General features: G+C 40.0%; 1 protein-coding gene across 1 annotated transcript in view; it reads left to right on the top strand.

Moving 5' to 3' along the window:
* Positions 1–10,394, top strand: part of MOB1B (MOB kinase activator 1B) — a 46,895-nt gene extending 36,501 nt beyond the window's left edge. Inside the window, exons 4-6 of the mRNA XM_054989793.1 lie at positions 2,071–2,204; positions 4,293–4,456; positions 5,197–10,394. Coding sequence (XP_054845768.1) covers positions 2,071–2,204; positions 4,293–4,456; positions 5,197–5,274 — 376 coding nt within the window. The 3' untranslated portion in view covers positions 5,275–10,394. The remainder of the gene's footprint in view (positions 1–2,070; positions 2,205–4,292; positions 4,457–5,196) is intronic.
* The last annotated feature ends 1,995 nt before the right edge of the window (positions 10,395–12,389 follow it).

Below are 12,389 nucleotides of genomic sequence, written 5' to 3'. Positions count from 1 at the left end.
GTGTAAAATAGCAGGGGCTGAATAGGACTGAAGATGGCGAGGGAGCAAAAAGTAGCAGCCTTCTCACGTTGAACATCAGAGTGTTGTTAATTCTTCCCGCTTTTTTCCAAATGCATTTCCATAGCCAGAGAGTTTGAAAGCGTGTTTCTGATTTTAACAGTGAAATTTAAAAATCCACGGCTGCCACTTAACATGCGCTACTTGGAAGTCCTTACTGAGGCCACTACCTCCATGCCTCTTACCATCATGGACTCGATCAAGCCGAGGAACTGGGTTGCCCGCAGTTCTGGAGGGGAAAAAAGGCTTCCCCTTTAGGAGAGCTTTTGTGGAATGTCATTTATTAGGTGACATTATTTATCTGCATGCCATGAAAAATTTCAGCTGCCCATTTCCATGCCGTTTCTATTAAAGGAGCAAGCATTCCCCCTAAGGCTGTTGGCACCCCTACCTTGGCACCTCGAATTCTTGACCCTAACTCTCAACAATATTGTTCCTATGTTAGTGTAACATTAAAATAAAGGTTTTTTCCATGGTCATACATCCAGAGGAGTTAGCCGTGTTGGCCTGTAGTTGCAAAATAGTAAAAAGTCCAATAGCGCCTTTAAGACTAACCAGCTTTATTGAGGCATAAGCTTTTGAGAACAGATGCTTTGAAATCTTATGCCTCAATAAAGTTGGTTAGTCTTAAAGCCGCTACTGAACTTTTTACTATTAAAATAAAGACGTGTATATTAACACAGTCAGGTTTTTCTGCTTCCACTTCCTACAGCAATGAACTTATTTTAATTGTTTAACTTGTCATAGTTCTACTGTTGCCTCCCCAAATGGCTGGTTTAGCCCTTTTATGTTCATTTATGTATTTGTGCCCCACCTTTCCCTCTTAGCTCAAGGCACGGTGTCACATTAGAGCTTACTGATTTGTTCTCAGATGTACGGATGTCCTTTCCTTGCTGCGAAAGATGTGACTTTCATCTGAATTTATTGAATAACAAAAGCGCCACTTTAAACGAAAAGAATGCCCATATAATCATGTAACTGTATGGGTTAATTCTTTGCCCTCAAATACGCGGTTGCAAAGCAGAATGGTAGTGCCACTCAACTATCCTGTTACTTCTACTGCGGGGCATTGGAGAGGCATTGGTTGCCTCTCTTTGCACCAGTAAAATTCTATGGCTGTTATTAAGTAGCTGTTTTTATCAACCAGTTATTCAGAAGCCGTGGTTAAGAGGTTGCTCTTCTTAGCCATGGTTAAGTATTATGTCTGAATTTCTAAATCATGATTAAAGATTAACTCCAAGCCAGGATATAGAGCAGTGGTTTTTTAAAAAAAATAGATTTTGAAACATTGGTTCATGTTTAACTCTGGTTAATGGAGTAATCCCATAATTTACTTGGAAATAAGTTCTTCGAATAAGAGGGTCAAGCAGTTGTTTGGAGAGGGGATGAAGAATTTATCTCAATAAATAAAACTCATAAGGCTTTAACTCCAGATAATCGAACATAGAATTGGGCTGCAAGGCAGTTTTTGTCGCCACTCTGCCTGCTGGATCAGAAGCAGGTTTTGCTGGTTTCTTCCTGTTAATGATCTCTTCTGGTAGGACTAAGCTCTGCAAGGTAAACACTGCATGGTTTCACTGTCTCTTTGGGATCTTTACCAGGGCTGAAATCAGAGGTCGCTTTCAACCAGCATGAAACCCGGCTTCTTGTCAGTCCTTCCTGCTTATTTTCAAACGTATTTCCGTAGCCATGAAATCTGGGGTCATACGTGCACTTTGTTCTTCTCTCTTATATCTCCCTCACCAACCACACAGAGAATCTCTGTTAGAAATCTGAATTCTTCATATTAATATTTCCTTGCAAGATGCAGTGTAGACTATGATTCTCTTGAATCCAGATGTATGCATAATTTGGGGGCGTTTCTGAACTCTTGTCTCTTAAACAGTAGTCCCTCTTTGAAACTTGAGAGGATTTTTCAAAAGTTGTTTACAGTATATAAGAATCAGTAATGCAAAAGCTGATTTGCTTTGCACACAAGAGACCTGGGTTTGCTTAGAAACATCTTTGTTCCAGATATGAGTACCATTGGGCAGATGGAACGAACATAAAGAAGCCAATCAAGTGCTCTGCACCAAAGTACATCGATTACCTTATGACCTGGGTTCAAGATCAGCTGGATGATGAGACACTATTTCCATCCAAAATAGGTAAGTTTAAAATATCTGTTTGGTATCCTGTAATCCAGTTTTTGCATTTCTCGTGTGTCTTTTATCACATTTTCTAAAATGACAATCCAATCTTATTACAATGTTTACTATATGTCCTATACTGTTACTGTTGCACCCTTTTAAACTTTGTAATCTGCTCTGAGTAAATATAGTCATGCATAAAAGCAGGTATGAATTAATTTACAAGCCAGGACTGTCAGTGATATTTCTAGAGGTACAAGGAGGTACAGGGCATCAAGCGGAACGGAAGCAAGATGTGAAAAATAAAGAACCGCTGTAATGGCCAGATTTTTGAGGGAAAAAAAAGATTTTAGCAGTATTTACATGATTAATCCTAAGTATGTATCAAAAAGACTCAGTGTGTGATGTGGTCACGCACAGTTTTAAGTAATCTTTAATTAAAAAGACAAAGATAATTTTTGGAAATAAATGGGTCATTTCGTAGAAAAAGAGCTGCAGGAACTCATTAGCATAACTCATTAGCATATGCCATGCCCCTTGACATCACCGGAAGTGTGTCATTAGCATGCATGATTTGTATATGTCACACCCCCTGACATTACCTATCCTGGCTGTTTTGGACCCAATCCTGGCCACTCAGGGATGAAATTGGACCCAAAATGGCAAAAAGGGGCTGAAAATGGCCAAAAAGGGGCCCAAAATGTTCAGAACTGGGCCGCTGCTGAGCGGGAGAGTGATCCACCACCCATCAGAGGCCTGATTCTGGCTGTTGTGGGACCAATCTTGGCTGTTTTGGGCCTGATCCTGGCCATTTTGGGCCCAATCCAGGCCGAAACGGGCCCCAAATGGCTGAAAATCAGGTGGATGGGGCCACCTGACATGTGACCTCTTTGGAGAACTACTGGAACTGCATTCCTGCACGTTCCCCCTCAAAATGAGCCCTGGAAATAAATGTTTGTATTTCTAGTACTTCCCCTTGGGTTTTTTATGTAATGCTTATTTTCCTCCCTAGAGAAAATGAGTGATGAGGAAAAGCTTAAATGCCGACTCTTCATCTCAGCACCATTATTTTCTTGCCTCTTACTTCCTACAGTCAATGCTAAGAAATTGGCATATTCCTTAGAGGAGATTTTGCTGGGTTGGATTAGAATTGCAGGTTTTGCTCATGCATACATACTGTGGCCATTGCTTTATTTAAATAATTGTTTTAAAAACATCTCTTTTTAAAAAAAAAACATGCAAGATATTTTTCTGTTCCAAGGAAATGGTTTCCATCCTGAAAATATCACCTTGTACGTGGTTACTAAGGCTGGCTCGCTCTGGCTTTTATCCATTTCCAAACAAGTTAGTGGACCCTGTCGTTTTTGGCTGATTGTACAATAGGCCCTCTAATACGAATAAACACAGGTTTCTTAATTTCAGACATCTATAATTTAAGTATGAGACTAAATTCCTAAAAGGTTTGAGAGACTAGTCTGCTACTTTGATTTCCCCGGAATTTATGGCATTATCAGTAGGCTCAGATACGTTGAGGACGGATTCCACTACCACTGTTGTATCGAACCTGTTCGGTGGCCATTCCCAAAATGAGAACACATTGTTTACTGTGGCAGCGTCTGTGTTGAAGACACTTCCACTCTGAATGTGTGTTTCTGTCTCTCTTCATTCCTGTCACAGATTGTGTTGTGCTTTCTCAAAAGAGAATTTGACTAGGCCTGACGGAGAGCCATTCAGGTGATGTTCAGAGATCAGGCTAGACGCTGGTGAAATTGCGTTGGATGTCTTTGGTTGTCTCGTGGTTGCTAGCAAGAAAAAAAAAAATCTCTTGAGCAGAAGCTGCTCTTTCTGTGATCTTGATCCCAGCGATCAAGATGTGTGGCCCATTTTAGCTTGTGCTGGTTGGTGCTGCTCCATGTGATTGACAGGAACCCTCATCGCAACTGGCTTCCTGTGCTTCAGGAAGTATCTATTTCTCTGTGGGTTACATGCTGCCTTACCGTCAGTTTAAGCAAAAGCTTGAGAAGCTGTCATCCTGTTGAGTCCTAAACATCATGGCCATTGTTCTTACCTGTGTTACAAGAAAAGAATGTCTTTGTTGATTTCCAGGTGTTCCTTTCCCAAAGAACTTCATGTCAGTAGCTAAGACCATCCTCAAGCGTCTCTTCAGAGTTTATGCTCACATCTACCACCAGCACTTTGATCCAGTCATCCAGCTGCAAGAAGAGGCACATCTGAACACATCTTTCAAGCACTTTATTTTTTTTGTTCAGGTAAATGAGCACAGGGATACTGTCATGTATTATTTTCCTGCAAGGACAAATAATAAAGATTTTTTGAGTTTTCTTTTGGGTGGGTAGCCATGTTGGTCTGCAATAGAAGAGCAAGGTTTGGGTCCTGTAGCACCTTAAAGAACAACTAGATTTCCACGGGGTGAACTTTCCCTGACGAAGCTCCCTTTCTCTGACAAAGGAAATCTAGTTGTTTTTTAAGATACTACTGGACCCATATCTTGCTCTTCTGTGAGTTTTCTGGCACTGTAAGTGGTGAAACTGGTGTGTGGGGGTGGGGGTGGGGGTGGGTGTAGGTGTGGGTGTGTGTTTTTAACCACAGTTCTTCTTGACCGTGTTCTAAATATTGTCGGAGTTCCACATGCATACTGTCCCCTGAATTCTTTACCAAAGAGTTAGACATTCTTTTAAAAGTGTATGTGTCTAAAATATAGACACAAAGACAAAATGGAAGGAGAAGAACAGTCAGGTGAAATTATAGCCACTGCAGTGTGGTGTCTTCTCTAATCAAGAAGACTATTGACTTGCTGTTTTAAAAATGAAAGTTCTCCATATCCAGAGTCACCTTCAGTCTTTTACAGTGTATCTGTTCTGGCCAGGGTGAATTGACTGAAGAATATTAGCCCTTGCGCACTTTAGGTAGACATCGTAGAGAAATCAGCAACGTAAATAGATGTGTGCATGACTTTTGATCCAAAGCACTCATTTTCTGTTTCCCACAGGAATTTAACCTTATAGACAGAAGAGAACTTGCTCCACTTCAAGAACTGATTGAAAAACTCACTTCAAAGGACAGATAAGCAGAAGTGGAATGTGTACAAATCACGTGTTTCTTTAAGCAGGCATGTGGTGGGTTAGGGATTTGGGCTGCAATCCTCCACACACTCATTGAGACCAGTGGAACTTACTCATGAGCAGGGGTGTGGAAAATTGTAACCTTTTAATTTTTTTTGTTTGTTGTGTGTGGGGTTTTTTTTAAGGGGAAAAAAAGGAAATTTGGTTTTTTCAGGCAACCTTAGACCCATTCTCTCAGCTTTTATTAGAGGATCTCCTTTGCCTTTTAGTAAGGCAGGCATAGTAAATGGTTTTCTGTTCTTGTTCATTGTGTAATATTTTTAGCAGATGTTGAGTGTTTATAAAGGATTTTTTTTAAAAAAAACATGCTTGTTGGGAAATGTGACACTGCTGGTTGTATGGGTCCTGCGTTGCCACTTGTAGCCCATTCTCAGAAAGTCCTTGAGAGACTTAACTTTCTCTAAGTGCCTTGGCAGACTTGCTTCTGAGGTACAAAGCACATACAAAGAACATTGCTGGAAACAAAAACACCAACTACTACCCAGGATATTTACTAACACTTGTTATATAGAGATAAATGATATGTGTAAAACTTTTTTAAAAAGCAAGCCATAACTTCTGTCGGTGATCTCCAGCTTTTAATACAAAGTAATGCCTTTATGGATGAATGTGGGTGACCAGGAGGGATGGGGGAGCCTGGGGGGGCGGGGTGGGGGGGAGAGAGAAGCTATCGTTCTTATTTTTTATGTTCCGCATAGCAGCCCCTGATAGTCTTGCATTTACAGAGGACCAAGGATAGCAGGGAGTTGATCACATTCCTCTTCTTTGTATTTGGTCCATTAACTTAGATCAGCCACTGTTCTGTGGTTTTAATGGTTTGCCAGCAGCTTGAGTGATTCTTTAAAATTTCCTACCCCCACTCCCAAAAAACCCCTAGCAGTCTTCGCAAGAGCATCAAGCAACAAAAGGGGGAGGTCAGTAACAAGGAATCTTTTCCTTAAAGTTCACCATTCTTGCCCCCATTTTAATGGTAAGTTAAGGAGGTCCTTCTGACCAGGGAATGTGAGCGCCTCAGCTGTTAGAGATGAGAAGCTGCCTCAGAGATTAATTCTTCTATCACACCCCCTCTTCCCGTCTGCTTCAGCCGAGGAAAAGAGTCCGTGTCTCAGTCAGACAACTTTTTAAACCACCACCACCAAGTGGCTTATATAAACCTTCGTTTTGGGACATCCATGAGAAACTCAGGACTCTCCATACAGAGAAAAAACAGATAATGAAGCTTTTCTGATACACACATTAGTATTCATCAGGTTTTCATTCAGTGTTCTGTATACAAACAGATATTTCTTGGTGTTTGAAACTTGCAGTTTCCCTTAGTGCTTAGTTGTTAAATGCAAAACGTAATGAATTTTCATTGAAGCATCTGTTAGGCAAGTCTGAGAGCTACGGATGGGTCCGTGTATGCTGGAAAGGGTGTTCATCTGTGGATGAATCTGATTGGACAGCTGCTTCGTGGATTAGCATCTTGACGCCCACACATTCCAAATGTGTGTTGTCTTACCCACTGAAATCGTATTGTTCGGAATACAGGCTTGTCCTTTTTACAATCTCATTTACACCACGGCTTCCTGCATTTCTGTGGTGTCAGTGAGATTGCACATGGATACGTACTTTTAAACTTTTTTTTTAAGTTATCTGGCACGCTCTGTAGCTTTTGAAGCGATCTTGAGTTTGTAGTGTAATCATCTGAGTCTGGAAATACCGGAAATGCTGCGCATGCACTGCATACGCCTACTTTTCATTTTCTGGACCTTGACGATTAAGGAGCTAGTGCTTGGAGAATCATATTATATGAAGAATGCAAATTGGTCATAATCCGCAATTGGTTATTTAATGTGCAGGACACACTGTTTTGTTTTTTTAATATGCCCGTTTTGCCCATAGAACTCCAGCTCACAATTCTCAACTGGGAATTCAAATACACGATTGAGAATCAACTTTTTTTAAAAAATGGATTTATATAGAGCAGTTTACAAGTAAGGATAGTTACAACCTAAAGTTTTCCTTTCCTAGCAGTCTTAATATTTCCCTAACAGGAGGTTTTTGGGTTTTTTTTAAGCCACATTTGCCAGAAAATCATCTTTGAATTGGGGAACCAAGAGTCATGAATAAATTTAATTTTAGGAATGGTAGTTATTCAACCATACTGGGGTAATACCTGTGTTAAATAATTTTAGGACTTGAGATGTCATTCTTTTAGTGGTTATAGTGACTGTTCAGTAGCAATGAGAATATAGTTTGTTTGGTTTTAAGGGAAAAATAATAAAAACTTCCATTTGCTTTAATTGCTGACTCTCTAGTCGCGCACTAAAAGTCTGGAGAGCACTGTCTGAAAGTGCTGTTGGTTAAACTCTGCTGGTTTGCATTACACTTGAAAGCTCAAGCACTGAAGATATCAGCACAGAGTTCAGAATGAGTATCCCCTTTGCCTGTACTGCAATGCAAGCTTTTAGTATTTCATTTTTTCCTTTTGGTCTCGAGACACAAGATTATTTACAGGTTTAAGAAGGGTATGTTAATATTAACAACCAAAGCACTACCTGTATTTTTCAGCTGCAAAGTTTCTTGACAATGGAACACCGCAGTCTCATTAAAAACAAGAGTTACAGTCCGGAAGGGTTTTTTTTTAATTTTAAAGGGATACTCTGCTAAATACTGGACTGCTTTTTGATATTAAACATTAGCCATTCAGGCCTGATGAACTCTGGGAACAGGCTACATTTCTAGGCTACCTTTCTAATCACAGCCAGCAAGGTTTGAACACTTTTCTACTTCCATTACGAAGGAAGAGCCTGATAACATCAAGGCAGTCTGAAAGGATTTTGCCCGGATTTAACCTACTAGTGTGTTTCCTGTCGATGATATGGTTGGTAACTTTGAGACAAATTATATCTTAATGAAGTGACAGGGCAAATTGGATGTCAGTCATAAAGATAGTTGCAAGTCCATTGAAACCAGCTGTGTTGTGCTTTTTTAGGCCAGTGATTCATTTTATCCAGAGAGTTTATGTTGGTAAAACAGAACTTTTGAATTCTGTCCACAAAAATCGTACGCCTAGTTTGCATATTCATGTCAGGGATCCATGCTCATAGTACAGGTATAAAAATGTCCCATATTCTGCTATTAGCAGTAACTGGGCTTTAGAGAGAACAACTTTTTTTTCCTTTTTGTATTTAAAAAAAATCAGTAAAATAGAGAACATCTTTCAAAAGGACATATGTCCTTTTTTACAAGTGCATGCCAAGTTTTCTTTCACTGCCTACTATGCAATGTAGAACTCTTGAATATCTGCAGTTACCTTAAAATAGTAAACCAGAGGCTTTGTCCGTTTTATTTTGGAACGGAAATCTTTCTTCGAAGCTCTCTTTACAGACAAAAGCCTATTTGCTGCTATTAACTGCTCTTACCCTTTAGATTTTTCATTTCTGTCAGCATTTACCTTGGTTCGCCATACAATTAAAAAATGGACTTGGTGATGTCTTCAACCAACCAACACTTCTCAATTTCTCTTGGAATTCTATATTATTGTAGGTAAAATACCAAATTTTGATTTTCTTAAATCATAACATGAAGGCAGATCTGCCAATTAAAAAAAACTGCAACGTGCCTGTGTTGCCGTTATTATTATTATTTGCATTGCATTTCTTTAATGGGCTAGGACCCTTAGGGATTTTCTAGACTGCATTGCTAGAACCACTAGCCACTTTAGGAGTGAGATATTAACATTTATGTTAAAGTTTATTTGCTATTTTATTTCTGTCAGTTGTACACCTACCTTTCTCCTTTTAAAAATATTGTTTCCTCCTAAAATTGCAGAGTAACTCAGATTTTAAAATGCTTTTTCTTCCCCCCACCCCCAAAGAACTCGTTTCAATAGTTTTTCATAGATTACTGTATTTTTAGGGGAAGTTAATTTTTATAGCCACTAAACTGTACTCTTTATTTTTGTACATATATAACTTGTCATTTGGGAACACAAGTCTTTTGAGAAGTCATTCGATTCAATGTTTTGAATACATTTATTTGCAGATGTTACGTTGCTAAATATTTGCCATAAGAATACCTTTTGACATATAGTGGAGTGGGGCTCACTGGTAGCCCTGCTAAATTGGGACTGTGGATGGATCCACCTAATTCCTGTTATGTGGCTCTTAGATATAGTATGAGAAAAGAGAAACTAGAAAAAGCGTATGGACCCAGTCAGTTGTGCTGACAGGGGAATCCCATGGGAACAGGATGGTTCTCCAACACCAGCCGGGAGAGTGCATTCACAGCAGCCCCTGGCTGAGGACTGCTTTTATACAGTCTGCAGAACTGAATAGCACAACTTGTTGGACTAAACCACTTTCAGCTGCAATGGGGTGAAAAAAATCTCAGCACAAGCGTACTGGGGGGCAGACTGGGTTGAGCTCATATGCACAACACGCTCAGTACTTGTACATTTGAAGAGTTTTACTTATGCAGGGAGTCCTTGAACATGCAATTCCTAGCCTGCACTTTGGTGCCACAGTCCAGAAAAAGCAGCTCACCCCACTTGATTCTGCTGATTGTATAAGACCACTCATACTTCACCATCCCTTCCCTCAAAAAGCTTAATTTTACGCTGCACCTGAAATTTGCCTTCCTGTTTGGATTTCACACAGTGACTCCCCAAACCTGGCGCCCAGCCTGTTTAGCCGAGGCAAAAAGGGTATTGCAGATGCAATATTTATAATCTCCATGTCTGCTTCTTTCGATATTTCAAAGCAGCTGGGGGAAAAAAAACAAAAAGCTTAAATATAAAATACAATACAGAGACCTGTACTGTAAGCGGACTGTGCCAATATTACTTCAGTTTGTAGTCATTATTGATCAGTTCTTGTTTTAAATGAAAATGGCTTTTTGATTTAAAAAAAAAAAAGTTGAATGTCTGAAAATCTGCAACACATGTATTGGAGAGATGTAAATAATGTATACAGATTGTTGTAAGTGATGGGATGAAAAAAAATATAAATTCTAGGCTTTTTCAGTAAGAAACTGAATGCTGTTTATAAGAAGAAAAATAAATAGCTATGTTTGACCATGATTGCCTTTTTTTCCCCTTTCTCATCCTAACATAGTGTCCATTGTCAGCGCAACTCCATTACCCATCTGTACATTGTCCACATCCAGACATTTCAGAAACAGATAACCGTGTAATCATCTCACTTCGATTTGTGAATATTTGTATTTGCAAACAAATCTAATAGTAATAAAATAAACCTGAGTTCCTATTTCTTTAACTCATGATGACCCTGAAACATTGGCACAGAGCCAAAGTCATCAGCAGAGAAGGCTGTTCCAGGTACAAGCTCCGCTTTCGCCTCATCGAGTCCAGACGTAGCTCTTTCCTCCTCTCTGTTGTTGCCCAAAGAATGCTTCTGCTTCCAGCAGGGAGTGGAGAGGGCAAGTATTCTTTGGCTGCCAAAAGAGAGGAGAATTATGTGCTGATTTATCTTCTGTTTTTTCAATGGGAGAAGGGATAGTAGCGGCAGTGGCCGTTGGGGAGTAGTTAGGGAAAGAAATGCTGTTACTCCTGAGAAGGCTCGGGTGGATTTGTGTGTTACTTTAGGAAGCTTCACTATGGAAAAACTTTTGCTTATTGGGAACAAATTCTAGAATTACTCTTTGTTGCAGCAGAAACGGCCAAGCATCATATAGCACCTCAAAATCTTGATTTCAGGGTGTCCTAGTGAATCATATGCTCAAAGAGAACAGAGACCAAGATAGGTTTGAGGAACAGTTGAAGAAAAACCAAATTAACAAAATAATGGCAAGGTAGAGAACACATCCAGTTTGGTGAGAGCCAGTTTGATGTAGTGGTTAAGAGCGTGGGACTGTAATCTGGAGAGCCGGGTTTGATTCCCCACTCCTCCACTTGAAGCCAGCTGGGGGACCTTGGGCTAGTCACAGCTTCCAGGAGCTCTCTCAGCTCCCCTACCTCACAGGGTGAGAGTTGTTGCGGGGATAATAATGACATACTTTGTAAACTGCTCTGAGTGGGTGTTAAGTTGTCCAGAAGGGTGGTATATTATTATTATCCTTGAGGTTGCAGTATAAAATATATGCATATGCAATCCATACATAATTTATGTTTGCAGAAGTATTCCATCATAAATAGGATGGAATTAGATGTGATGGCAGCAGAATCCTGTTTTCAATTATAGGTTGTTTGGGACAGCTATAAAATGAAGCTGTGCTAGTGATTACAAAGGAAGCAGCTGCGGCAACTTATGGGAGGGAGTGCAGAACTCCTTCCAACTACTGCTTTCTTCTTCCTCTTCCTCCAGATATACTCTTTGAAATGAAAACTGAGAATTCAGAGAACCTGTTACATCTAAGGTGACAACAGCATATTGATATAACAATATTTTACTGCTGATTTTTTAAGTCCCCCATGGCAGGAAATGGCTGCTGCGGTGACAGGGTCGTGGAAAATGGCTGCCATGAGGGCCGAAAAATTCAAATATTCCTACCCACACAGCAGCCATCCAGGCTTTATTGTGACCTCTCCCCATACTTCAGAATAATGCACGTTTGAGAAAGATCAGAGAAAAGCTGGAGAAACCCTTGGGGGGGGGGGTACACAAATGCACCATGAATAAAACATGCTCCCCAAAGCACTGAACTTGGGCAGATAATCTGTGCAGAATCCATCCTAGCTGGTATCAGAGACTGGAAACTGGAATAATCGTAGGGGGTGGGGGAGAGGTGGGGAGGAAGCAGGCAAATGCGTTAGCATCTCCAGTAACTTCTCTTGTTAGATTCTCCCCCCGCCCAATATTATTTCTGTTCAGTATTTAACTGCATTTGAAGACGACAGGACATGCCAAGTTCCACCCTAAACTATTAGTATATCTCTGTGGTCAAATAATAGAAAAGTGAATAAAACTGTACAACTTGGTATCCTTAAGTTAACTAAAATAAAAAATACAATGAATAAAGTATTTTCCAAAAATACACTCAGTCATACTTTTGTTGAAGGGAATCCTAAAAGCTTATACATAAGTAGATCAAAAGAAAGAGGGCAGGATTAATTTAC

Source organism: Eublepharis macularius, chromosome 10, assembly GCF_028583425.1.
Source record: "Eublepharis macularius isolate TG4126 chromosome 10, MPM_Emac_v1.0, whole genome shotgun sequence".
NCBI lineage: Eukaryota > Metazoa > Chordata > Lepidosauria > Squamata > Eublepharidae > Eublepharis > Eublepharis macularius.
This window is presented reverse-complemented; position numbering and strand designations above follow the sequence as displayed.